The sequence below is a fragment of the Centruroides vittatus genome, unplaced genomic scaffold, assembly GCF_030686945.1.
Source record: "Centruroides vittatus isolate TY-2023 unplaced genomic scaffold, ASM3068694v2 scaffold_944, whole genome shotgun sequence".
Lineage (NCBI taxonomy): Eukaryota > Metazoa > Arthropoda > Arachnida > Scorpiones > Buthidae > Centruroides > Centruroides vittatus.
The window spans coordinates 1,000,118-1,026,466 of record NW_027122722.1 but is presented as its reverse complement, the minus strand read 5'-3'; the positions used below and the strand labels follow the sequence as shown (position 1 = coordinate 1,026,466).

The window sequence follows — 26,349 nt, the reverse complement described above, 5'->3', positions numbered from 1 at the left end:
GTACAGGGGCAAGACACTGCTAACTTGAGATGGAGAGCATATATTTTAAATTAAATAAATTAAAAATATGATTAAAAATTGCAACCGGCATTGTGACGATGTCACAATAAATCTTTGCTCGTTTTTTAAATATTTATTTTAAAAACTTCCAGCATAGTTTCTATTTTATCGATCTTCGATTTCGATAATTATTTTTTCCGAATTTTGTAAAGGAAAAAGCGACATCTGTCACCCTTCTTTCCTTCGTCCTTTGGTGTAATTTATTATTATACCAATTGTGGCCATTTAATTAAAATTTATCAAATTAATTTTAAAAATATTTAATTAAGAACGAGTGCAGTTCCTTCTGCCTTTAATTATTCTTAACTCCGTTTGGTGTGTCTCGTTGTTGTCCACTCGAAAATTAATTAAACGAAGCGCGAGTGGGAAACAATCATCCCGCTGTTTCTTTCCTCTCCCGGGAAAAAAGTCAACACTAAAGTGTGAGTGAAATCAGAATAAATTTTAGAATTTAAACTCGAGAAGGTGTGCGGTGAAGAAACTCGACTCGAGTGTGCTACAAGTTACTCCCCGCAGCTTCATCAAATTTTATTATTCTCGCCGCTCAAGTATGATCTTAAATACGAATCTAAGCAATTCTCTCGCATACAGATAACATTATAATTTCTTTCTTTTATAAAATTAAATATTTTATATTGATTATTTTTTAAATTTAAAACTAGGAAAATGCATTATTTTTGAGGTTGGATGTAGAATTACGCTGAAAAATTATTCGTTCCCTGTTGCATCTTTAGAAAATTATTTCGTAGGGATGCTGGTGTATTCTACTTGGGAATTATATAAATGAAATCTTTACAAAATCTTTATTGTTTTACGGTTCTTCCTTTCAATTGTTTCGGGATTTCTAAATTCAAGTATATCAACAGAAAGTATCAAATTTCCTGTTAGTTAGAACTTTCATGCATTTATCAATCTCTTTGCGGCTATTACTTTACTAATTTTACATGTACTGTGTGATCCGAAATTCAATTAAACCAAAGTATATTCTGGGAGCGGTTAAAGATATTTTGGAACAGCTGCACGCTATTCTTCTTCCAATGAAACCACTAAATCACCGAAGCGCAGCTGTTCCGAACCAGTTTTAACTCCGTTCTTAATATATATATATAGCCAGGATAACTGACTTTCGGGTCGCTATATATAATTACAAAGTTTTTTATTTACAAACAGTGGAATTTTTTAAAATCGCTTAAGCTTGTAAAGGCGCTGTTTGTCTATTGGATTTTGTAAGTAAGAAATACAAAGGAGAGGGGCGTGTGTGTTTCTTTCGAAGCTTTTAAAGATTCCGACCACCTTCGATTTCATTTATTTATTTTTCGCAGAAAGGAGAAGCCGCGCACTTAAAGCCTTGACTCCCATAAACAACGATATCGATATCGATTTATTGATTTCGGTCGAAACGAAAGTGTCGCTATTTCGAGGTGAGTGTGACTAACACAGACGTCGATTTACATTATTTTCTTCTTCGCTGTATTTGCTTTTTTAATTCGATATCCAGCTAAATGGAAAATGAGAAAATTCTCTCCAGAAATTTGATTGGAGGATAATTTCTTTTTTAACTTATTGACAGTTGGCTGTCGATCGAATTCTCTCTTTGGAAGGTGATTGGGGAAGTATCGAAGACGTAGAGTGACCGATTAAAAGGATATTGCGTCACGTGAGATTTGACACTGTCCCGTGTTAAAGAAATGAAGGCGTTTTCATTTTCTACACCAATATTTTATCAATCGAGTAAATTCTCTTACGAAATTAGTTTCTGTTTTAGGGGCAATTTCAAAAAACTTAAAATAATTTTACTAATAAACTTTTGAAACATAAAACAATAACAAGGATGTTTTATTTGCGTTTATTTATATAATAATTTAATAAAATATCAATATATTTAATTATTTAGTACGTTAGTCAAAGCAGAAAATTTTCCACGAGGGCAAAGTTCAGAGACAAATAATTACGTCAATAAATTTTTATTTAATTTTTTGGGGTTTTTTTTACAAGTAGACTATATTGCATCAAAGCGTCCCATGTTCGAGGATGTAAGGTTACGTATCACAGTTAGTTTTAGATTGTAATCTGTGAAAATTTTTACTCGATTCCAGGGGGCAATTGCCTCGTTTGCCTTCCTCTGCGAATGTTAGTCAATATAACAAATGGGAAAACTACAAGTTTAACATTTCTACATTTCAAATCACAAAGTAATTAATATAATTATTGATTAAGATTGAGGGGAAACGTTATAGACTTTTTGCTGTTTCTAATGAAAAATTCTTTGTATTGATTTAGACTAATGTGTAATTTAATTCGAACTTAGACTCTGTATTTGGAATGAGAAAACTCGAAGTATGCATTTCTTTGAATTATTGTAGGCTAACAATACGGAAATTTATTCGAAGGATTATATTTGTGCCTTGAAAATTTAGTTCGAATATTGCGTTTAGAATAATTTTATGTACCCTCACGACTTTTATCGAAGATCGAGACTTTTTTGTAAATTTAATAATTTATTTTTTCTTTGTAAGTTTGCATTTAAAATTGAGTTCGGGTAAAAAATATGATAAAATGTACCACACGTCAATTTTCGTCAAAGTGTAGCTTTTATGCGTTGCAACTTTTTTTCTTATCTGAGAATATTTTATTCGAAATTCTCGCTCTCCTCCAATTATTTTGGAAAATCGCTACTTCTGGCTTTGTGCAAATATATGTATTTTGTTATGGTTTCGTACGATAAAAATCGAAAAGATATTCATCTTAACTTGCGCGGATACAAAGGAAAGAATAAAGTATTTCAATGAATAAATTAGGAAATTCTTTAAAAACATTTTGAAACGGTCTCTCCGAGGAGAGAGAGGTCGATAAATTACTAGGGATCGTTTGGGTGTCGGTGGACAAATGTAATTTCATTATAAGTTTAGATATCTCTAGTGGTATTTTTTAACACTTGGCAAATGGAAAGTCAAACAATCTTCCTTCGTAAAAACTAGAAAATTATTTCTTATTCTTAGAAAAAATTAAGATGATATAGCGGAAGAATCAAAGAAAATAGCGTATAACACCGGCAGTTGACCGGTGATGCAGATAATCACGTGTTTCCAGGAGGGAATGGGGGAAATATTACGGTTCACCAGGCAAGTTTCTCGATCTTACGCTTGTTTTAATGTAATTAAAAGTATTAAGTGTTAAACTGTAATATCGATGGAGTTCCGAAGGCAAAATTTCCATAAATTAAAGAAATTAATCACAACTGCGCGAATGATAAGTTAACAGAAAGGAAACAAGTATACGTTATCGATTATGCAGAAAATATCGGATAACTTTTTCTCGGTCGATTTTCGATAGTATTTATTTTCTTTTGTCGAAATAAATAATTGCTCTGTTAGGAATCTGCTGTATTCGTAGCGAATGAAAGGCAAGAAGGGGTTATCAGTTTATCGATCGAATAATTATGGAGCGCTTAATAATAGTTCGCAGGAGTTGAATATGGTGCAGAGTTTTACATTATCATTACACTTTGATAAAGTCAAAAGTTTGTAAAAGCTGCAGACAACTAACAAGTAAGTAGAATACAAGTTGATTCGGAAAGGAACTTTGATATAAACATTGTCCTCGTTTCTATAGAGTATTCCCCTATAAACCTATATTTATTGATAATTTCTTTCCTCTTCTTCCATATCTTTACCGTCAGAAGAATAAAAAAATCATAATTACAGTTTAAAATCCTCGAATTAATAATTTTATTGCAAACGATAGTTATAGTTATTTCGTAATCGTACATTGCAGACTCTTAGGTTAATTATAGTTTTTATATGAAGCATTCTTTCTTAAACTAGATTATATATCTTAATTTTTCGTGAAATTTTCGTATCATTTTATGACTGTAATTTCTATTTTACAGAAAATAATTTGAAGAAAATTATGGCCTTTAAAGAGGAGAGTATTTTTACCCTTCTATCTGAAACTTTAATAATAAAGAATGCGAGGGACGATTGAAACGATAGAGAATTAACCTATCTGTAGGGAATACGAAATTAATCGTAATTTAATGCAAACAAAATTAATCCTTTCAAATAAAGTAATTAAATATGCAGAAGAAGAAATTTCCTGCAAATCAATAACGGAATGGAATAATTGAGTAATTATATAAGAAAACATTCTCTGCTCTTTTCTTAAGCGAATATTTTCTTAAGTTAAATTGAATATCTTAATTTCATTTCTTAAGATTTTTTTTTACAATTTAAGTTTTATAAATTCGCAGCTTTCTTTGTTTAACTGAGGCATTTCCCCTCTCTCTAAGCCACAGTTTAAACGTAAAAATACACTTAAAGATTCGATCTATGGACTTTTTGTTTCTTTATTTCTAAAAGTGTTTATATGTGAGTGTAAAGATTAAGGCAAATTCTCTCGAGGAAGGTCTGAATCACGCGATCAAACTCGAATGGTGGAAAGAGAATAAAGCGGAACCGAACTATTAAGGAAAGACACGATTTTGAAAATATCCGATAGTGAAGGACACGAAATTTATCTTTCCATATAATGTGATCTTAGCAGAGATTAAATTGCTGAGGGATTTAAAGAAGATAAATGCGAAAAGGATGTTCTCCAGTTAGAAGGGCGGAAAACCGAAATCCGGTGGTTAAAGTTGTAAAAAAATAGCCATTTACTCCGAGAAACAAATCGAAAAATATGATTTTAAAGAAAGATAAATTTTACGTTGGTTAGAATATATTTTTCCTGTTAAATGGACGCTCGTTAATCCGGCACCCGCTGAAAAGTAGCCGGTAATCTGGAATTGTCCGATAATGTTGGCACTGTAGTATTCCACCAATGGGAATTTGATGTATGTACTGTACTGTATTCAGTTCGGGGTGTTTAGCGAATCACGTGTCTGCGCTAAACACCCCGAGCGGAATACAGTACATATCTGAAGAAGATATGCACACGAAACATTGCGAAATCTGATTTTTGTGCTATGACGTTTTCGTTAAATGTTTCTACAGGTTTTAAATAAATCTTAACACAGTAGAGTTATGCACTGTATCATCATCGGAGTGATTAAAGGGCGTGCATAAACAAATCGGAAGCATACAAAATGCGCATCAATATCAACAACGTTCGGATCGCATATAAATTACGAAAGTTTGGAAAAGTACAAGACCATCCGGTAATCTGGCACCACGCTGCTCTCGTGGGTGCCGAATTAACAGACTTCTAACGTATTAGAAATTAGTAAACGTGTCTAAAATTCTGATCAAAGTAACAGGGAAAAAAGGATAGACACGAATAAATTGAATGTCAGATTTTCTAGCAAAAATTAAAATTTCCTCCGACGTTTATGATGTCAGAAAAAGTGATAGGACGCAATTAATTTAGTATCTGTTTTTAAAAATCGTTATCGCAGGCATCCCTAGGTTACCTGTTTTTACTTCATAAAGTAATTGATTAAAAAGAAATTGTTTTTCATCAAGTTTCCTTTGAAACGTATGAAAACTTGTAAAAATATGTCAAGAAACAATTAAGTAAGCGAATAGAGGAAGGTATTTTTCGTGTTTTGATCTAGGTGTATTTATATCCTAATTTTGTAAAGCCGCTCGTACCCGTTTTATACGCAACAGATACTATTCAGCACGATTTCGAAACGGGGGAAAAGCCCCAAAATAACGCATTATATCGAAAACTATGTGTTTTTGACAGTGCAGGTTCATCTATTGGGCTGTCTTTTTTTTTCGCCGATCCCGAAAGGTCAAATATTTGTAGGCGTTTGCGTGACTGAATGGGCTAGAGAAATCGGGAGAGTAGAGGTTCCTAATAGATATCGATTCCTGTCTACACGAAAAAATCTTATCGAACGGGGGAAAAATTTCGGAATTTTGATATCTTGTTACTAGAGAAAAGTCGACAGCCGCTATACCGAAGCAGAGTTGTTTGTTACGGAACATCGATTCTTATCCCTTATCGTGTCTTCGTAGGAATAATCATTTAAATTGGATTGAACAAGCCCACGTCGCGAGATGTTTACGATAATAGTAGAATTGGTAATAAATTATTGGGCTGCGAGGCACGTCAATCATTCCACTTTTAACAAAACAACCTTTTTAATAAGATATGTTATTACGCTTTACCCACCAATTTCTTGTTTATTAGATAAAAAGTGAGTCGTTGGTTAAATAATAATTCGATGGAGAAAATATTGTGGACAGGTCCGGTTTCTAGATATTATCGGTTTTCTTTGTTCTTCTCTGCTTTCCCTGCTGTTATTCTGCTATTGTTTTACTTTCCTGGATATTGCTGTACAGTACGGAGGTTCCGCTTTTCCGGTCATAGCACTCTCTGTTTTTTCTTCTTCCAGCTTCTATACTTACTGTTTTCTTTTTTTCTCTTGTTTTCTACTTCTCTTTTCCTATACTTTTCTACTATTTTCACATCTTGATTAATCTTTTATAACACTTTTTTTTATAGCTGAATTAATTGTCTTTCCGTTTTTCTGAGTAATTATTTTGTATTTTAATAAATACAGTATTGAAGAAAATATTGCTTTCCTGCTTTGTATTTACTACTATAACATTTTCTTTCGAAAACTGAAGCTTGTACAGCTGAAAATTGCCTAATTTATGGATGAAATATTCATGTAAAAAGCAGAGACGAGGAAGATAATTGAAGAATGGTCAAGCAATTAAAAGTTGTGTGCAGAAAAAATTTAAGGGCGATGTTAGGAAAATACGTTAAGTTTAATATTAAAATGGATTATATTTTAAATAGTTCGCATTTAATTCTTTAAATTTATATCTGAGAGAAAAAGTATAGGAACAAAGTAGAAGTGACATTTAATAGAAACGTCAGCTACGATAAACTATCCTTCTCAGACTGTAGAACAGATAAAGATCAGGAAATGTCACCTGTGGTTTTGAAAAAAAGAAAACAAAGAAAAACGGCATTGGGCGATTTTATCCGTTTAAGAATGAAAAGGGGAAACTAGCCATTGGTAAATTACACTTTTTATTTCGGTAACCTAGCTTTAATATTAATTATAGTAACAGAAACGTAATACTGACTTCACTTGTATATAGTTTTCAATTTGTTTGTTGTATTTTTAGAATTAATCCGATATTAATAAAAATGATCTTTCTCCATATGTACGTGTGTGGGTCGAAGTTATTTTCAGATCTTTAATTTCTCATTGTTTAAGGTAGACAAGTTTTGTTTTGCTATTATCAGAAAGTGATAAAGAGATTAGCGATGTCGTCTTTCGTTCAGCGAGAGATTACTTGTCTTCTTCCAAACAAAAGGTTTTCTCCGAGACATCAATTACTCAAGACGTCTGCGGTGGTTCCTGTCACTTAATAAGTCGATAAATTGAAGGGCAAACAGTTCTCCGAAGCGATCGGATTTCGTTGTAAAAACTTCTAATCCCGAAGATAATGTAGAGCTAATTGTTTGTGCTATTTTTACGAGTATAGAGATTATCCACTTCGTCTATAGTTGGCGTAGTTCGAGAAACATAAGGATTGATTACGGCCTTGATAAATTATTTGAATAATCTTTCATGACAACGAGAAACTCCCGCTTCCTCCTACGTCGATTTGTCAAACGTTCTTATTTGTATTTTTGTAACTTTTGCGTCACAAATTTTGGTAAGTTTAATGAGAATTTATGTTAAAATTTGAAAAAAAAAGCCATATTTACAGTGGAAGAAATAATAGATAAATAAATCTTACACGAACGTATGAAAATGTTTGTTAACAATAAGTCGTATGCAAATCAACATCCTGGAACAATATCAGCATCGGAATAACTTGCCATTAATAACTGTGCCCGCCTGTTGGTCGAAACGTTTCATTCAACAGAATTTTAACCTCGTTTGGTAATAGGTGCACAAGATCTTTTTAGCCGACATAAATCAAAATTAGGAGGAGGAATGAGAGTGAAAGTGTTATATTCACTTCCATTCAAGTAGCGGATGATTGATGGCCTTTTTGCGGTGGCGGCGGCATCCAGGGAATGGCTGTCGGGTTTAATTCGAATTGTGAGAATTCTACTCCTTTCAATTTTCGGAAAGTAACCGTGATTAATGTATAAAAGTCCTTCACTTAATCATGAAGATGAATATTGAAATACGGCACTATCCGCTCGCTAATTACACATTAAAATATTCTTCGGAATAGCCTAGACTAGCGACTTTATTAAGATGTTTCCTTACTCGAACTCGCTTAAAAATTAGACAATTGTCCTGTATTTTATAATGTTTTTTTGGTATTATTACTTGTCTTGTTACATCGAGAATTTCAGTTTCCTAACTTATGTATACGGGTACTACGTATGCAGTGGAATTGAGAGTACTCTGTGATGCGTGTAAGAACACAAACAAAGTATTTTAATGTGGAACTGTTTTAATGGAGATTGGTCTTGAGGAAAAAATAAGAATCAATTCCCATCTTAAAAAATTTAGCCTGAAATAAGCTCTAAAATAGTTTTGCGATGTTTAAAAACAATTATATGTTATATATAGCCTAAAATTAAACCTGTTAAACTCGCTTAAACTCAAACTCGCAGGAGGATCGCTTAAACTCATCAGAACTTTCTGACGTAGTCTGGTGTATGATTTTATTGTGTGCAACTGGACTAAAATCGGTTTTTTTTCGGTGACTTAAGAGGAATAAAATATACGAATAAAGCAACACTTTTAATTGACAAACACACACTTTACTTCAAGCAGGTTTCAGCAACCTACAAACCCAACATAGGGTTGACAAATGCTTCAAATATCCATCTTTCTCATCTATTTCCATAGATAACACGTAAGTACATTAGAGTATATATTACATGGTACTAGACAACAGACTAGGAATGGCATCGACAGGACTAGGAAAAGAAACTTAAAAAAACAACGTTGGTATGTAGCAAATGCATTCGCTTCTTTTTTTAATTTTAGGAGGCGGTGGGATTTGTTTTCTTAATTTTTGTTTGTGAATATCGATATTTTGTTCGAAGTAGTGTTACCTCCTGTCTGACGGAAGACGTTCTCTCACTGTACCTGTGCGGGTTCTTGATTTCCGACATCGTCCGTTCTCGGTGTGCAATAGAACTTCTTGTGCGCTAAGAAGTTGGACAAATAATTGAAAGATATGTCACAAGTTTTGCAATATTTTGGTCCTGCCACTTTCGTGTTTTGGTCTGTAGCACTCTGTTTTTCTTGAGAAGATCCCACGCTTGTGTTACTGCATTCTGTATTGCAAGAAGCTTCTGTAACTTCTTCGTTAATACTTAGCCCGTTTTCCACTGTAACTTCATTTTCTACTTTGGTAGAAGAGACCGGGGATTCGGCTTTTTTGAAGTCGGTCGCCTCACTAGGTCGGCTGTTAACTGCTGATTGGACTTGTTGAGTTGTTATTCTCTCCCTGTGTACTAATTTTACGTGTCTGACTACGTTGCCCTTGTAAGAGGAAGAATAACCGCACAGTTGACACCAGTGGGTAATTTCGCTAGTCTGTTCCGGACTCTTTTCCTGATTCGAACACTTCTTCCCGTTGGTGTCCTGATATTCGGGAAGTCCCGAACTTGCAGATGCCGACAGGTTAGAAGATGCTGAATCGCAACAAGGCACATCTACAACTGCAGCACTCTCCTGTACGTGTCTGTCGGTACTATTCCTGCGAGATGATGGAGATCCGATGGTCGTGCCTTCTTCGTCTACACATACGATGAAAGTTTCTTCGGGTGTACTTCGCCCTTTGTCTAGGTGGATCCTAATGTGGGTTCTCATTCCTCGCAAAGTGTGACCTTTATATCCGCAAATGGTGCATCGGAACGCTTTTACGCCCGTGTGTGTGGCTAAATGACGCTGTGCCGCACTTAGAGTCGGACAGAACACGTCACAATACGGACATTTCTTTTGCACGATGCAGGGATGCCCTTTCAGAGCTTCTTCGGTGGGGTAGGAATTTTTACATTTACTGCACTTGAATTCGTGCTGCCTCTGCATCGTCACTGGCAATCCCGACTGTGCTCCTCTGAGCGCCTCTCGTTTAGGGCAATAATAGGTCTGATGCGCCTGCAAATTATCCAGAGACGTAAACTTGATTCCGCACGCCATGCAGTAGAATTGATACACGGGTTGCGAAAGAGGTGGAGAGTGAGTTATGGAATCGCATGTTTCTCCGGGTGTGGACGATCTGGGCCGTTTCATCCTACTACTCAAAGCGCCATTTTCATCATCCTTCCGTTCGGAATCAGAGACGGATGAAATGGTTTCGTCTTTAATTTTCTGTTCCGGAGAAGCGCTGCTTCTAGTTACTGGCTTTTGTTGCCTGGCTGCACAATAGTGTTTTTTATGCACCAAATAGTTTTCATATTTGTAGAATACGATATTGCACTCTTTACATTTGCTGTTACCTTGTTTGACTAGCACTTGTGATGTGATCTGAGGCACTGTGTCACCTGTAGGTGCAGCTAGAGGTAATGTCCCTGTGGACAAGGCTGGGGAAACGATTATAGGCGTGGTAGAGAGAGCCGACTGCAAGGGCGACAGTTGAAAGTTTCTGGCACCGATTTTACTCTCTTGCTGTTCAGGAACACTGGAAATAGAAGACTTAGTACACTCGCCGTCATCAATGTCCGTAACCGCCGGCGAAGTATCATGTTTGCGAAGACTAAGATCGAGAGGTTTTTCTGTTGCATCTACGTCTTGGGGTACTCCTAGAGAAGAATCTTCTTGAGGACATAACTTTTCGTCGGAAGTATCGTGTCTCGAATTCGAATGTTTAGTTTCTGTAGAATCTCTACATCGTTTGGTATCCGCACCTCCCGGCATGACCGTAAATGCCGGTATAATGTTAGCACTGTCGTTATTGAGTCCGGGAGAACCGGATGGAATAATTATATTTCCAGCAGGAATGATTCCACTCGGAGAAGTGACACCATTTCCCGCCACGTACGAGCAGGGAATCAGTATCAAAGGGTTGGTGGAAATAGCTGCATAGACCGGTTGATTTAGCACTAAGTTGTAAGGATTGGAAAGTTGAGAAGGACTCCTGCTTTTATCCTGCGACTGGATGGAGTATTGGTTGATGGGAGTCTGAGAGCTTTGTTCCGTCTGACTAGCGTTCCCCTGGCTAGATATAGACGGGGTAGACTTTTGCACGTGCCTGGTATTGCAGTAAAACTGTTTGTGCACGTGGTAAGTTTTATAGGAAGAAAATTGAATATCGCAGTTAGAACAGTATCGAGCAATGGGGGGAGTCCTGATTGGTATTTCGTTGATATGGCAATCGGATGTGGGAGAAGGTGAGCCGTGGATTCTCATGTGACGAGTTAAGTTTGCTTTTTTGTCTGCGGTGTAATTGCAGTATCGACACAAGTATTGTCTTCCGGATTTTTGATGTTTAACGTCCACTTTATCGTTTCTGGAAACTTCTCGATCCACTACCCGTTTCGAAGTCGATCCCGTTTCTTTTTCTTCTTTCTTCGACGCTTCGCCCGATTCTGTCGATGCCTCTTGACTTTCCAGCTCTGAAAAATAACAATAATCATCACTATGATAATAATAACGTTTTCGAAACATTCAGATATATTTGGGATCGGTAAAGAATTTATTACAGATAAGCATTTATCGTGCCAACGATATCGTTCTTCAGGCATATAATAATTAAAAATACTGACTTTGTACTTTCGTGTATGGAATATTACGAAGCAGACACCGCTCTTGCGCAACGTAAGAGACGATCTGAAACAACAGCACGTCTATACTTTGTATAAATGGGCGTAACTATAATATAAATTAATATTACACCTCATCCGACAATGCTCTGCCAATAAATTCCAAGCAGTTGTAATTTAATCTAAAATTATCGCCTATTTATCCTAGAAGTACATATTATCCTTAAAATTATATCCTAGAAGAATATTCCGAGCAATACACAACAATAAACTTAAACCAATTCACCAATAAAATAAACAGAAAAAAATTTTAAGGAGGCATGATAATTGTCAAAAACTAATCGTGTTACTAAGGGGAACACGCCAGACGTAACCAATATTTTAATATTGTGCATCGTATTGTATCGTAAGTATACAATCTTCGTATATTTTGGTAACCACTAAAAGGGGGTTTATAGACTAATAAACAAAATTTGTTATGTCCTTCTAATTCAACATTCACCAGAGGTCAAGAACCATCCAAGATAATTTTTAATTCACAGATCTTTTGCATAAAAGCACACGTAATAACATAACATGAACAACCCAAGGATATCTTCAATTAGAAACTGAATTATGACTATTTACAAAAATATAAAATTTTCGAGTCCATCTTACATCCTTTTTCACTCCACCACAGAAGTAACAGTGTATTGGCTTGAATAAACTTCATTAGAACAACAGGTAAATTATAAGTAAATTTTCACACAAAGTTAAAATTGATCGAAACGCTGACCTTTTATTAGAGGATCCGGCGTCCTTTAAACTAAAACAATGGTTACAACTTTTAATCACAACTACCTTGTCCTTTAGCACAATATATTACTGGTTCAGGCCCTCTGGTGGTGGTTTCGGGTAATCATAAAGTTCATTTGCATAAAAGCACACGTAATAACATAACATGAACACCCAAGGATATCTTCTGTGGTGGAGTGAAAAAGGATGTAAGATGGACTCGAAAATTTTATATTTTTGTAAATAGTCATAATTCAGTTTCTAACACAGATCTTTTATTTATATGCATTTCGTATCGGTGTTTTACCATCCCTCGTCACTATAACCTGTGACAGAGTTGATTTTTTTCAAAACATTCACTTTGCATCGATTATAGTAACAACCATAGTTTTAGTGGTTAACAAAATAACTAATTATATCCGGCAAGAATTGTTAACTTTAGCCGTATATTTAATCTTTGTATATCTCTACATAACTCTACATCTTAATAAGTAAATGCTTTTGTCTTTTGCTTCAATAAATTCCTTCGGAATTCGCTTCCCGAAGCGAATACTCGAACATCGTTTCCGCTTTCATTTCAACTGCGAAACTAAAGGGAATTCTGTGATTTAACACTTCACCACGTATCCTAACTTACTATTAATATAATATTTACGCCTCCTCTTTCGAATCCGTGCACTTTACTCATTAAGAAATGGAGATTCTCTGCAAAACTTTTGATCCGTCACGTTCGTCAAATTCTCTTGTTGCATGTTCAAATAGGAAAGCACATAAATGTCATGAAAGGTAATTTAGGCATGTAAATGTTCATCGACTTTTAAACAGCTTTGTAATTAAAACTGTTTATATTGGGACGAATAATGCACGTCGAACTGTCTGTATGTTTTTAGACAGCGAAGTTTAATACATTTTTTCCATTGGAAGGCATTATGCATAAAACAAAATCTATGTATAAGTTATAAAGAGTTAATCCAATATGGATGTTCTCATTCGACGTATTCGATTTATTGATCAAGTAGATGAAAATGTTATCAATGTTAGGCACATCTTACAATAATTCGTTTTTCCCCCCTTGTAAAAATATTTAAAAAAGAGTTTGGTTTTAAAATAAATATTTCAAAAATAATAACCTGCAAATCCGTTTAACTTTCCTCGGAAAATCAACGACAAAGATGATCGATTTGGCACTCTTCTCTTATTGTATTTAAAAGATAATTGCAAATTCAATTGATTCTCTATGTCGATATTAATGCTTTCTATTATTAATTACAATAAAAATGATCAATTAGCATTACAATTTATGATCCTATTTTTCTTGGAATAATATTCGATATTATGATATATAAACTCTCGCGCTACGAACAGGCCAACACAAGCGAAAGCCAAAAATTCCAAATAAATATTAAATATTCGAAATAAATTGTACACTAGCTTATCCATAGTCTACAGCAAATAAATAAGTAAATAGTTAGACATACTCTGTAGCAAATCCTTCACTAGTTATGTAAATTTATTATAAAAGAAAAATAATTTTAAGTAAAGACGTATGTTTAACTATAGTGCTTTTATAGGAAAATACGTTGTTAATTCACAGAATAAAGCGTTTGCTGTTATATAAGAAAATACTATATTTTTTAAAAGAATTGAAAGTATTATACGCAAGTGTATTAGAACAAAGTTTCGTTATCTACTCTTTTTTGGCTAGGATTTACATAGCGCGGCCTATTTTGGGTGATATTTTCTCACCAATTTTAGAAATACGCGAAAGGAAATATGGAATTTTGTGTTGATGTGATCCTGGATAAAAATCCATTGAAGAGATGTGCTCAATTAAACAGAAAGACAAATAAGAATTCTTAGGAGTTGTTTGATTAACTCTGATTGGATATCTCTTATGGGTTACTTAAGAATTTCCTGGATTTAATCGACCAATATAAGTAAATATTTTTCGAAATGTCTAGTCATTACTGTAAATAAAGCAAATTTTCGACTGAACAAATTTAAAATTCTCTCGATTTTATACGCTATTTACTTTTCGCCTAATTACCGCTTTTATTATCCACGTTTTCCTTCCTAATTTTTCGATTTTAAATTTTTTAAAAATGAGAACAAGTTAAGAGCAAAATAGACTGGAAAAATAATTAGTTTTTTGTATAATAATATATTTAACCCTTTAACACGGTGCGGGCATGTTTCATATATTTAATAGATATTTTTTCGAAAGTAGATAGCATCTAAGTGATGGCAAAAAATACTTCTTCCTCGGGCAACTATCATCTATCTCTCTTTTCATAAGCGTGGTATTCACAATTTTTTGTCCGAAGATGCGAGGTAAAGTTCTTAAGGATGCGCAAAATAGATACTTACATCGCATACATTAAACGATAATTAATTATCAAAGCGAAATCCTGGCTCATTTAAATTTATGAAATTTTTTTCTTGAGTTAATCTACTAAATTTATAAATTTCCTTCACATTTTCCAGCGTGTTTTAAGCATTTAATATAGGAAATTTTTATTTACGTAGCGTGAAAAACTTTCACTTTGTCAATACTTTTTATACCACTAAGCGTGATAAATTACGTTTTTTATTCACGTTAAGATGTGTTAATCCTATTTACCGTTTTATTCTTTTGTATAAGTATTAGTTGCTTAATTAAAGATTTACTAGTTGCTCGAATGGTATCCATTGTACTAAACCTGTTTCGTTTCCTACCGTTATGTTGATTAAAGCCAGAGTAGAAATGATAAATAAGCCTTAATCCTATTAATGGATCCACTCGAACAACCACGAAAGAGAGGATGAAACTAGCTTCATCCTATAACAAAGTTGTAAAAATTCCATCGTGTTTATTAATCGTATGCTTATATTTAGATAAATATTTCTTTTCCTGCTTTATTTAGAAGTTCCAAATTCTAATAGCGTAGAGGAGTTTCATTTTAGGCTAGGGTCAAGATCTAAGTTTAAATTTTTAATGTTTAGTCGAATCAGGAAATAGCCAAATAACGTGATATATCAAAGTTCTCTACAATGATCTCACTTCGAAGATTTGATCAGGTTAAGCGAAGGACTTTGCTACGGGAGCACGTGGCACGAGGTTTAGAAATTTTCTGTTGGGGCTTATCGTGCCAGCTTTTCCGGTAGATACATCGATGGAAAATGTAGTAATGTATAAAAAAAAAAAAAAAAAAAAATCATCCACGAATGCCGGCATTTTAACCGAAAACTGCTTAGCCAGAAGGTTAAAGCGCAGAGTACTTCCAAGTGACGGCCGCATATTGATCACAGTGTAGCTACCGACGGCGAGTAATAAAAATTCATTCGAATTTGCCATATCGAATATTCTTCATTTTATTGCCTCTCCGATAAAATTTGCACGGTTCGATTAAAGTTTAAAATATGCAAAAGATTCTCGTATTAACCGAGCGAACGATATCGTTAATAAACAAATAACAAGTAAATAAATAATAAATATAACAAGTAAATAAATAAAAATAACAAGTTAATAAACAAATTAAAGTATAAAACCCGGTTTATAATTCGTTCTTACATTCGAGGAAGCAAACAAAAACCCGGATAGAAAATTTAGCAACGAATTGCTTAACTTTCCCGGCAACATTTAAAACTGCGTGTGTGGCGCCATCTGTTACGATATTTTATTATTAACAGCTTTTTATATTTTCAATTATTATAAAATGGCAGAAAACTTAATTTTGAGGGTAGAGACGCATTTTATTTAAAAAAAAAAAAAAAATGTAAATGCCAATAACCGGTAAAATCGTCGTTAAGTCCGACCTGACCCTACGGGAGATATACACCAGGGGTGGCCAACAAGTCGATCGCGATCGACCGGTCGATCGCCAAGCCAATTTTAGTCGATCGCTAGCGATGTCTTGACTTAATGTATTATATTTGTAACCGAACGCAACTGTATGCATGCAGTTATGACTCGACTCATAAGCAGTGAGTGCACTTCGTACTGAAACAGTGTATAAACATAGTATGTATTTCACACTTCCCCTTCCCCACTTAGACTATGCCTATGACAACAAGTCGATCGCGACACATTTTTACGATAAAAAGTAGATCTTATGTGAACGAAAGTTGGCCACCCCTGATATACACGACCCCCATTATATCCCCACCCCTCGACCTTTAACCACCAAAATTTAAGATCATCGATCCCCTAATAAACAAACCTCTCTGCAAAATTTCTAAAATTTTCGACGCTAAGCACGGGAATTATTAAGCTTCAAAGAGAGTGAACAAAATCACCCCTCTCCCCACACACACACTAACATCCATACATACAGAAAAAACTCCCCGAATTATTTTGCATTTCTCGACGTTTCGAGGTTCCCCGAGTCCAGAAATGTAAAAATCTTGGGGGTCATTTTTTGACCGATAGCCATACTTTCTGTCTATTATATATAACAGAGCCGAAAAAGTGAAAAAATGTGTTTTGCTCCTGTTACGATACCGTGCTGCCTGACGACCGGAGTAACCAACGTCTTGATTCGTTCGGTTATAAAAAAAAAAATATCTTTTGGTGTGACGTAAGATTGCGCCACGGCTACCAAATATCTGGACATAACTCGTTTTCTTCAGGGAATACATTTCTATAATATAGTATACGTCCGTAAAAGAAAGAAGACGTAAGAATCGATAGGCTCTCTCTTACTCTCGATCGCTGTCATTAATTGGATAAAGCAGAAAGTAGCTCGTATCTCTGGAGAGATTTAGCCTTCGGGAGGGGGGAGCCTTTCGTATTTAGGCAACTGCTCTGACCCAATTAGTCGAGAGAAGTCGGAAACGGACGTCTGGTGACGCAATTATGTTAGAGGAGAGCGTGCCGATGCCTCCTTCCAATAACCGAGAGCACAATGGTCCAACGAATCTGGAAGGAAATCTAATAGTGGAGGGTGAGTGGCAATAGTTTTTCGCTCGGCTGATACGAGATCCTATTGCAGAGAGAGACCGTCTGCTACGGCTTTCTACCTTTTTTTTTTTTTTTTTATGTTACTTCCAACTTCCAGATTGCCTCTCCTCCGGTGACACTTCATTAATATAGTCGTATTTTCTTCTCGGAATCGAAATTCGCGCAGAATTTATCCAGAAATTCTCTCGATTAGTTAAATATTTACAGTGTGCTTGGTCTTTCCACGTTTTATCCTGTCATTTTTTCGTGTTTACGTTTAATTTTGAATAAAGGCGAAATGAGGTTGAGGGAGAAAATCTCTGATCGATTTTGTTAAGTTTGAGGATCCTAGGAGAGGTTTAAATAAATAAATAAAGTCGCTATAAACATTCGCATTGGACGTGTAAGATGAGGAGACAATAGTTGTATTTTTTCAGCATTTCCTCACATATTTTGCGGAAGAAAATTAATATAGGCCTACTACATTTTGCTTTCTACCGTTTTTGTTTATTTATTTACGATTACTCTGTTATAAAGCGCTAAAATTACAACAAAATTTTCGTTTACATGCATTAATGCTGCACTGTCGAATTAAACGAATTTATAAAATCGGAAAGAACACAACAAACGGAAGAATTTTCGAGAGTTAAAATTTATGACATGTTTGTGGGATTTGGAAAAAAAATAAAAAGAAAAAGAAATTTCTCGGTTCGACCTGAAGCGTCTTCAGACAAATATGAGAAAATTTGATGGATAGTTAAGAGAAAGGACAGATTTTCAATGAATTATTTCTCAAACTACATAAATGTTATACACCGGTTTATTCTTCGAATGATAAATGTACCGGCAAAAATATAGAATAGTTAGGAAACACGAGATTTGTTTTAAAAGAAGCATTTGAGTCGAAACAAATTGCATGCGAAGAGCACTTTTTTGAGTCTTACGTAAGAGAAATTTCCCAAGATAAATTGCCACAGTTGAAGGAATTCGCATATCTGTATCTAAATTACATGTGTCTGTAAAGAAATTCACGTCGATGTTCCTATGTGGCCAACTACAAACTGTGAATTTATATATAAATACGGGAAAATTACATTATTAAAATTTTTACGAAATCTCTAAATAATAAATCTTTACTATAATAATTTTGTATAACGGGATAATAGGTATTATAGTAATTTTTACTGTTAAATTGAACTTAGACGATACGGTTATTATAAGACACTATATGTTAGAACGTACAATAAAATATAGTAAACTTATATACAAATTTAAAAAGTTTTTAAGTGGTAAATAATAATTGCGTTACGGACAGACGTACGAAGTCATTGTGGTAGTGTTACCAGCGTCAGAAGCAAATTTAAAATTTTAAAAATTACTCCGAACTTCGATCCAATTCGTTTTGCAAGTTTTCGTTTAAAATTGAAGCGAATTTGGGAATTGGCCACCCCTAACTAGATTTTACGTGCGAATAAAATCAGAGTAAAGATCGCGGCCGCAAAGGACAATCGATAATTCGGGAAGGGGGACATAGCGATATTTGTAGGAGATTGTCAACAGACTGGGACCAGAATGTAAAAGTCTCCTAAAATAAAATTTAGAGCCTTTAATCTATTCAGAATTTCCCGGTAACGAGTTCTACCGTCTTCTATCCGCTCGCCGGCGCATTACAAAGGTGGTGAGGTGGTCTTCCCCGCATTTATTCGATTGTAACCCGCCCCCGAAAACTTTCATTACTCTAAAGCTGCTGCATTTTAACACCCTCGGGCTAAGATCTCTTCGAAATTGATAGATTATACAAACATTCTTTGTGGATACTTTCCATCTACAATTTTTGAAAAGCCAGACTATCCAATACTTTTCGCAGATAGTTTTAAACTCCACTGGCACAAGAAAGAATATTCTCCATTCTTCTCATTTTTATTCTAAAAAACCGATTTTTTGAATATTTTTTTTTCCAGTCGAATCTTCTTTTCGACTTAAAAGATTTTCTACAATTCTAGAGACAATCAATCTACAATTTTACAAACAAATGATTTTTTTTTTTTACTCGACATATTTACATTAAAGCTTTAATTAGGAATTAAATTTGAATTCTTTTTATTATCGCAAACTATCGTTAAGCGTGCGATTTTCTCTGAAGTATCGATTAAAAATGTCTGATTTTTGACAGAATATTCAAGAATATTGGAATTATTTTTGTGGAAAATTCTCACAACTCTATTGCCTGTTAATTCGAGTGGCTATAAATATTTGTCCGTTCTGCGAATATTATTGCTGCGCGCTTAACCTCGACACAGAAAAACAATGGCCACACCACCTCTAAAATTAGGAGTTATATATATATATATATATATATATATATATATATTAATATATTAATCTGAAAGGGTGCAGATTGATGAGAGGAGGTCGGAGCATAAGTGGAGTGGAGAAAGCGCATTTTATTGCAGTGCCAACATCCCCCGAGAAAGGTTCCATAAAAGAAGCAGTTCATGCAGATGTAAGGAAATGATGGATCGAGCACGACTAACCTCGTGTTTTCGGTTAAGATGCGGAATGATACGCTTGGAGAATTTTAATCTTGTTTTCTCCAATCCAATCATCGGATGCGGACCGAATGAGACGAAAATCGATACGACCCTTACCTACAATTGTCGACCGCAAGCTTCCCCACTTTGTTACTGACCCGGGTGATTATAATTACCAAACCACGTGTTTCCGATATTGTTCTCACCCCTCCACGGTACAACCGAAATTTGTTTCTCGTACGGGATGGAAAGCGGCGATTCTAGAAGCAAAATTGGCAATATTAAACATTCGTTAGTAATTTCTTTATCCCCAAGTAATTTTGATAATGGGAAGGGAATAATTCTTTCTAGAAAATTTAGTTTTTCGGGAAATTCTGGCTTTCTACGTTAGACATATCGTAGTAAATGGTATTTGCTAGTTAATCTTTGTTCTTTGTGAATAGAAATTTATTGTTTAAATTTGTATGTAAGAGCTTTGTAAATTACTGCAAAGAATTTTTGAGCTAGGAGACATTTTTGTAGCAAGAAATACAATTGCACCCCGTATCGACATCTTCGCCGTGTGTTAGTTCAAAATTATGAAACGAGCGCCTTCTCGTGGCCGTCTAGTGAATTAATATGGCATATTAAAGGTTCTTTCTTCCAAATGTCATTCGATCTAATTAAATAAAAATCAAATGTAAAAACTGCTAATTAAATGCTTTCCATTCAGTTTTTAATAAATATTATCCATGTAACAGGCGATACTAATTTAAATGTAGGATTGACCGACGAATTTTCCAGCATCACTGAACAGGGAGGACTACTCGAACTGGTGGCACCATCTGCATTCGAAATTCGTAACTAAATTTACTGTTTATTCTATTGTTTTTATTTTTAGTTTGTTTTCTAAACTGACAAAGCTCGAAATTTCAAAACTTTATTTAAAATATCGACGGATCAGTACGAATTTTTACACTTTTCCAGCTTTTGCTGTCACGTGAAATATGGAAATTTATAGATTAATTTCAAAATTACTTTTTTCAATGTCTGTTTTTAGGGAAGAAAGCAAAAGATGAAAATATTAGAATTTATAAACCATTCGACATTGAAACGTTGCCAAAATTAATTATAAAATGACTAATTGGTACAAATAATAAGTCTTGGCTCCATTTAACATAGAAAAAAAACGTAACGTAACATTAACTCGGTTACGGTCCATAACTTATCGTCCTTGTTTCAACACATTATTTCATAAATTTTAATAAAAATTTGACAAAATAGACAAAATGCCATCCGTCTAATAGAGACGAATGGCAACTGCACTGTTTAACACTCGCCGGTTTAACGGTTAAACTCTATAAATATAATTGAAAGACGTCATTTCTCTAAAGTAACTTTCTGTTCTAAACGATCCCAGTTCAGAACCTTATTTACTTCGAAGGTCTCGTAGGGGACGAGAAATTGAAAACAATCTATTCTACGACAGTAATTTACCCAATCTCTGCTTATTTTTTTCCCTTGTGTCGTCGAACTTTTTAGTGAATTTATACACTAACTCGCCGGTGACAAAACGCATTTTTGTCTTGAGAATTTACTTCCGTAACCATTTGTATTAAATCGTATATAAGTAGTGTCTCGCGCAGTCATAAATTTACAGCGATTCTCAAATTATTTAATGCAGAAACCCTAAAAAAATCCCCCAGAAACCGCCTCGTTTCCACTAAAGTCGAACCGTTAATTTCTGGTACAGTACCTTAACATAAAGGAGTGTATTTCATTAGTAGATAAGAAAATTAAATCAAAGAATATAATTAAAGAATATTGTAAGCAATTATTTGCATTTTAAGAATATTTTGGAGTGTTTTCCCATCATTTATCACGGTTGATTCACTCTTGGTAGCCTACGTATCTGACAGGGAGTCTATAAATGTTTTTTAGTATAAAGGCAAGATGCGAAAACTACTTTAAACTTTTAAAAACAGAAACTAAATAAATAAAGATGAAGTTTAAAACTAGTTCTTCACTTCATTTTTGCCGCTTTCGATTTATTTTCACGTCATTCGGTTCGTATTCGATAAATCGATTTCGGTTTTAGTTCGTCCACCGGCAACCAGATGGAGGGACGTTGCGAGTGTATTTTTGGCAATTTGGCGCTGGTAAACGGTATTTTTAATGCATTCGATATATCAGAGGCCGAGTGTAAAAATTCTTCTTCTTTTTCTCAAAAACTTTGCCCGGTCACTTTACAGTTAATGCGGGTTGTCTTCCGTTACGTCATGGCGTTTCTTTCTCCAGAAAGCGCAATACCTGACACAGGTGAGATAAAATGACATTTTACGAGTCTGTTCGGCGCCACCTGAACGGCAAGAAACGAGTAAGAAGAACTAATAAAGAGCGGAGAATAGGGAATGTTGCGCCCGAAGCAACAAACAGAAGCGGAAGAGAATCCCGAGCCTATCACGTGACATCTGGCAATCCGCCGGCCGATTCCAAAACAAGATTAGAAAATCCGAACGGAAGACGTAGAAACTTTAGCCCGACATCGCCATTAATAGCTTAATGAGGTTGGACTGTAAGTGAATATGAGGCTTATCTGCAGATAGGCGCAAAAGTCAGTCTGTCGGGCCAGGTGACTTAACTACCTTCCGACCTAATCGTGCCGCAGATAGAGTGGTGCCATTTCCTCACAAAACCCAAACTCTTATCAGCTATCGCGGTTTTTAATTAAAATGTTTAATTGTGTGTGCGACGGGCCATCAGATAAGCCGCACATTAATTAGCTGTTGACAAAAGTAGCTCAAATCGTCACATCGAACCGCAACTCCCGCATTAATTAGCTTTTTCATCCCGATCACGTGACCAGAAGCGCAGGGGGGGACGTCAGAGAGAGAGTTTTGCCGGCTATCTGTCGCTGTGCCGGCGAAAGGAAGATGAGGATAGCGTTTTCGTCTTTTGTTCCAACTAAATGTGCATATTTATGATTTGCTTGCCGTTTGTTTATCTCCAGATAATAATTATTAATTTTCGTCCCGTATGCCGTTTTGTGTTCGTCATGGCGCCCAAAAGAAAGTCTCGAAACGTCACAATCGTTCTCGTTTCTCTTTTAACTATTCTGTCGGCAATATCAGAAATAGTCGTAAAAATTTCCCTTTTGTCCCACTTTTTTTTTTAGAAAAGAAAAAAAGTTCATTAAAACTAATCATTAAACTGGGGTGGAGCCAATTATTTATATTTAAATCGAGAAGCGGGCTCGACCTCCCCCCAAAAAGTCACTTAAAAATGTGCTGGGTAAGATTAATTTTCTTATTCGTAACCGAAATACACTCGAGTAACGTAACAATATGTTTACGTTTTTTGACGTTTGTTACGTCGTGAAAGTTCTATTAATAAACACTGCGCGATTCCGTTGCTAAACATGAATGAAAACAGACTTCTAGGCACACACTGGAATTTTCAATCGAATATTTCTGAATGAATGCATCCAAACTTATGCACAAACCTAGTCATATCGCTCGATCGATAAGATGATTCAAATTTTAAGCTTGGAAACAGAAGCATTTCTGGTTTTTGAATCGGTGTTTATAGCAATCTATTACCAGAAATACAATTCTAACCGGAAACCGTAGATGTGATATATTGGTACCAGTATATTTCTTGTTACCACGTATTCCGAACGACGCCGTGAATAATATTTCTGTAAGTTACGATGTTGTAAATGCTACGAAATTCGAGTAGAACTCGTAAAATGGCACAATATCGCCGAAACGACACGTAGACAGACAAACGGACACTATTTACGATGGCAGGTCGATGATCGGATCGACCATACCGTTAATCGTTAGAGATTCTACAAAATCTACCGCGAGAAAGAATAATATCAATTAAAATCATATCGGACGACAGCATTCGAGGTGTCGCAGGCTTTACGAAAACGTGCAAAGTGATAAACGAAACTTAATAAAATTAGTAGAAAATGTCGATTTTCCATAAGTTTCATTGATACGGTAATAAAATACCATCAAAAATTAATGACTTTTAAGATTTTCTATCATCCGTAACATCTGATTTCATGGCATTATCTACGTAGATAAAGAGTGTTGTTCAATTGCTATCGCGATGATATCCCTTAAACCAACGCACGCAACTAAAAGGTGGGTCGAAAACTTTATTTTAAGTAAAGTTCCAGACCTTTCTTTTGATTCTATCAATCGGTTTGTGGGATATTTTCATTTTTAATCGCAATGGTATCCTATTTTTATTAATTTAATTGATTTTTCTTCCATGCCGCTTTATTCTGATGTGTTTTCGAATTAATTTGATATTGTTCTGGCGAGAAGATCACTTGGATTCGTTGTTGGTCTCTAATTCGGTCTCTTTTATAGCGCGACATCTTTAAATAACGTCACCGGCAGCCATATTTAAAACTTGCTTCGCAAATCGACCAATGAGATTAAAGAGATGTCAACGTAAACTAATATAGGTAAATATAATCATGTTTTTGCACTTATCGGTTTGAATTTCTCCAGCATTTCGACGTCTTTAAATTGGGAAAATTCAAATTAGGGCGAAGTTTATTGTCCGAGAACTGGCAATATTTATAACGGTGTCATCCGCGATTGGTCGTTTCCAGCCGGAAACCGTTCGGTTAGTAGAGTGACACTCAAAATATTTGTTAGTCGGAGTTCGTGGGAATTAATTTTCGTTTTATTCGCTGCCGAATGGCACCGGGGGGTCCCGTCCTCCCTTCCAGAAACATTGACTTAGTCACTCGGATCGTCCGTTCTGATTGGTAGAAACACGCTGGGAATGACGTTTACGCTCTCTGACTTCTAAGTTTCTCTTTAATTAAGAGGAAGAAATTTATCGTTGACGTAGAAAGAAGAAAGTGACGTATTTCCGATTGTTATTCACTTTCGTGCCAATCACCGGATGGAATTGGAAACAAATTTCACCTCTTTATCGAAACATTGGAGGGGAAAAGAAATCTCGGCAACCCAAAGTTTGGTAGTGATTACGAGTGGACCAATCCCCAGATATGTCCAACCACGAATTTCGAGCCTGTATTTCTTAAGATATGCTAGCGCACTACGTGACAAAAACAGTGAAAAAATATATTTGTCTACTTTGGAAAAGAAAATGAAATAAGAAGTAAAAACGAGACAAGTTTGAGTTAATAAACGCAAATACTTAGATTTAAATAAAAAAATACTGCCCTGATTAAGAATATAATTATAATCTAAATTATAGGTGATTTTATAAATTATCTTAGAGCATCGAAGATTCTTTTACTACGAATTACCTGTAATATATTTCGTTTGACCGTGGCTAAAATTTATCAGCATAATTTAATATTACATATAGAAATTATCTATACCGATATAGCATCCGTTAATAGATTGAATTTCAAGATTTCATAAAGATACTTTGATGGTAAGATGTTAGGTGTTCCGTGCCCACTTAGCCCACGTTTTCCGTGTGCCTCGAAATATAACTATGTACAGTACCTCGTTAATTTAATACTTTCGAATTAATTCAAACTATATTTCTTCATGGAAAGACAGAAAATTATATCTTTCATAGTTATATCTTTTATATTTGCTTATGTAACGGTGGTAATACGGTGTAGATGGAAACATCCGTAGTAATCTTTAGTTTTAGAGCTTATTTAGGTTCTTTAATGAGAGTAGGCGATAATTAGGCCTGTAGCATATGGAGTTAAAGAGAAAGATTGCGGACGTAGGCATTCTTATTGTTTTCATAACCCATGAAAATTTTTGAACTTGGAGTATTTAGAGATCGGGCTTGTAGTTCTTCAACCATAATGTCAGTTTGTAAGAAACATCTCTTATACAAAATGTCTGATTCTGTATAAATAAGCAAGTAATATAAACCCTAAAAAGGCCTTCTATATTTTAGATATATAAAACGTATGAGAGAAGTCCACCGACATCTTTAAAGAGAAAGTAAAACTAAAGGTGCCGCTATCGTGCCCAAAACACCATCGTCTGATGGAATCTTTACGCCGATAGAATAGGCGGATTGCCGCAATCTCTGGTAAAGAAAAGACATCAGAAGAATAGTCACCTACCAGTTTTGCCGTCTTCCCCAGTTGCTCCGTTGTAGCCACATTGCGAATGTCTACCCAACCGCAGGGAACAATAGCGAACCTGATGAACTTGGAGGTTCCTTTCGTTGCTGAATGCGATGCCACAATGTACGCATTGAAACTTGGCACCTGCAACCGGATGGGGCATGGCTATCAGATACCGAACCTACACATGGTTTTTTGTACATATATTAAGACCTACACACCAAATATTGCTCTGTCATTAACGCCGATCGTACGGTGTTGTGCGGAACGAGTTCCAATTAACTCTGAAAGATTTACCTGTAGAACCTATCGAATTTGCGCATTTCTTTAATTGCAATTTGGTGTGTAAG

The 26,349-nt window shown here is 35.1% G+C and overlaps 1 protein-coding gene across 3 annotated transcripts in view; it reads right to left on the bottom strand.

The window, feature by feature from the left end:
• Positions 1–8,729: 8,729 nt before the first annotated feature.
• The window catches only part of ush (Zinc finger protein ush), an 86,129-nt gene continuing 68,509 nt past the window's right edge, over positions 8,730–26,349 (bottom strand). For 2 of the 3 annotated variants that reach the window (XM_067288911.1, XM_067288913.1), the window contains 2 exons: positions 25,997–26,143; positions 8,730–11,556 (listed from right to left, as the gene is read on the bottom strand). In XM_067288911.1, the coding sequence (XP_067145012.1) occupies positions 9,074–11,556; positions 25,997–26,143 (2,630 nt within the window). In that variant the 3' untranslated portion in view covers positions 8,730–9,073. The remainder of the gene's footprint in view (positions 11,557–25,996; positions 26,144–26,349) is intronic. The other variant, XM_067288912.1, reaches the window with a different exon arrangement.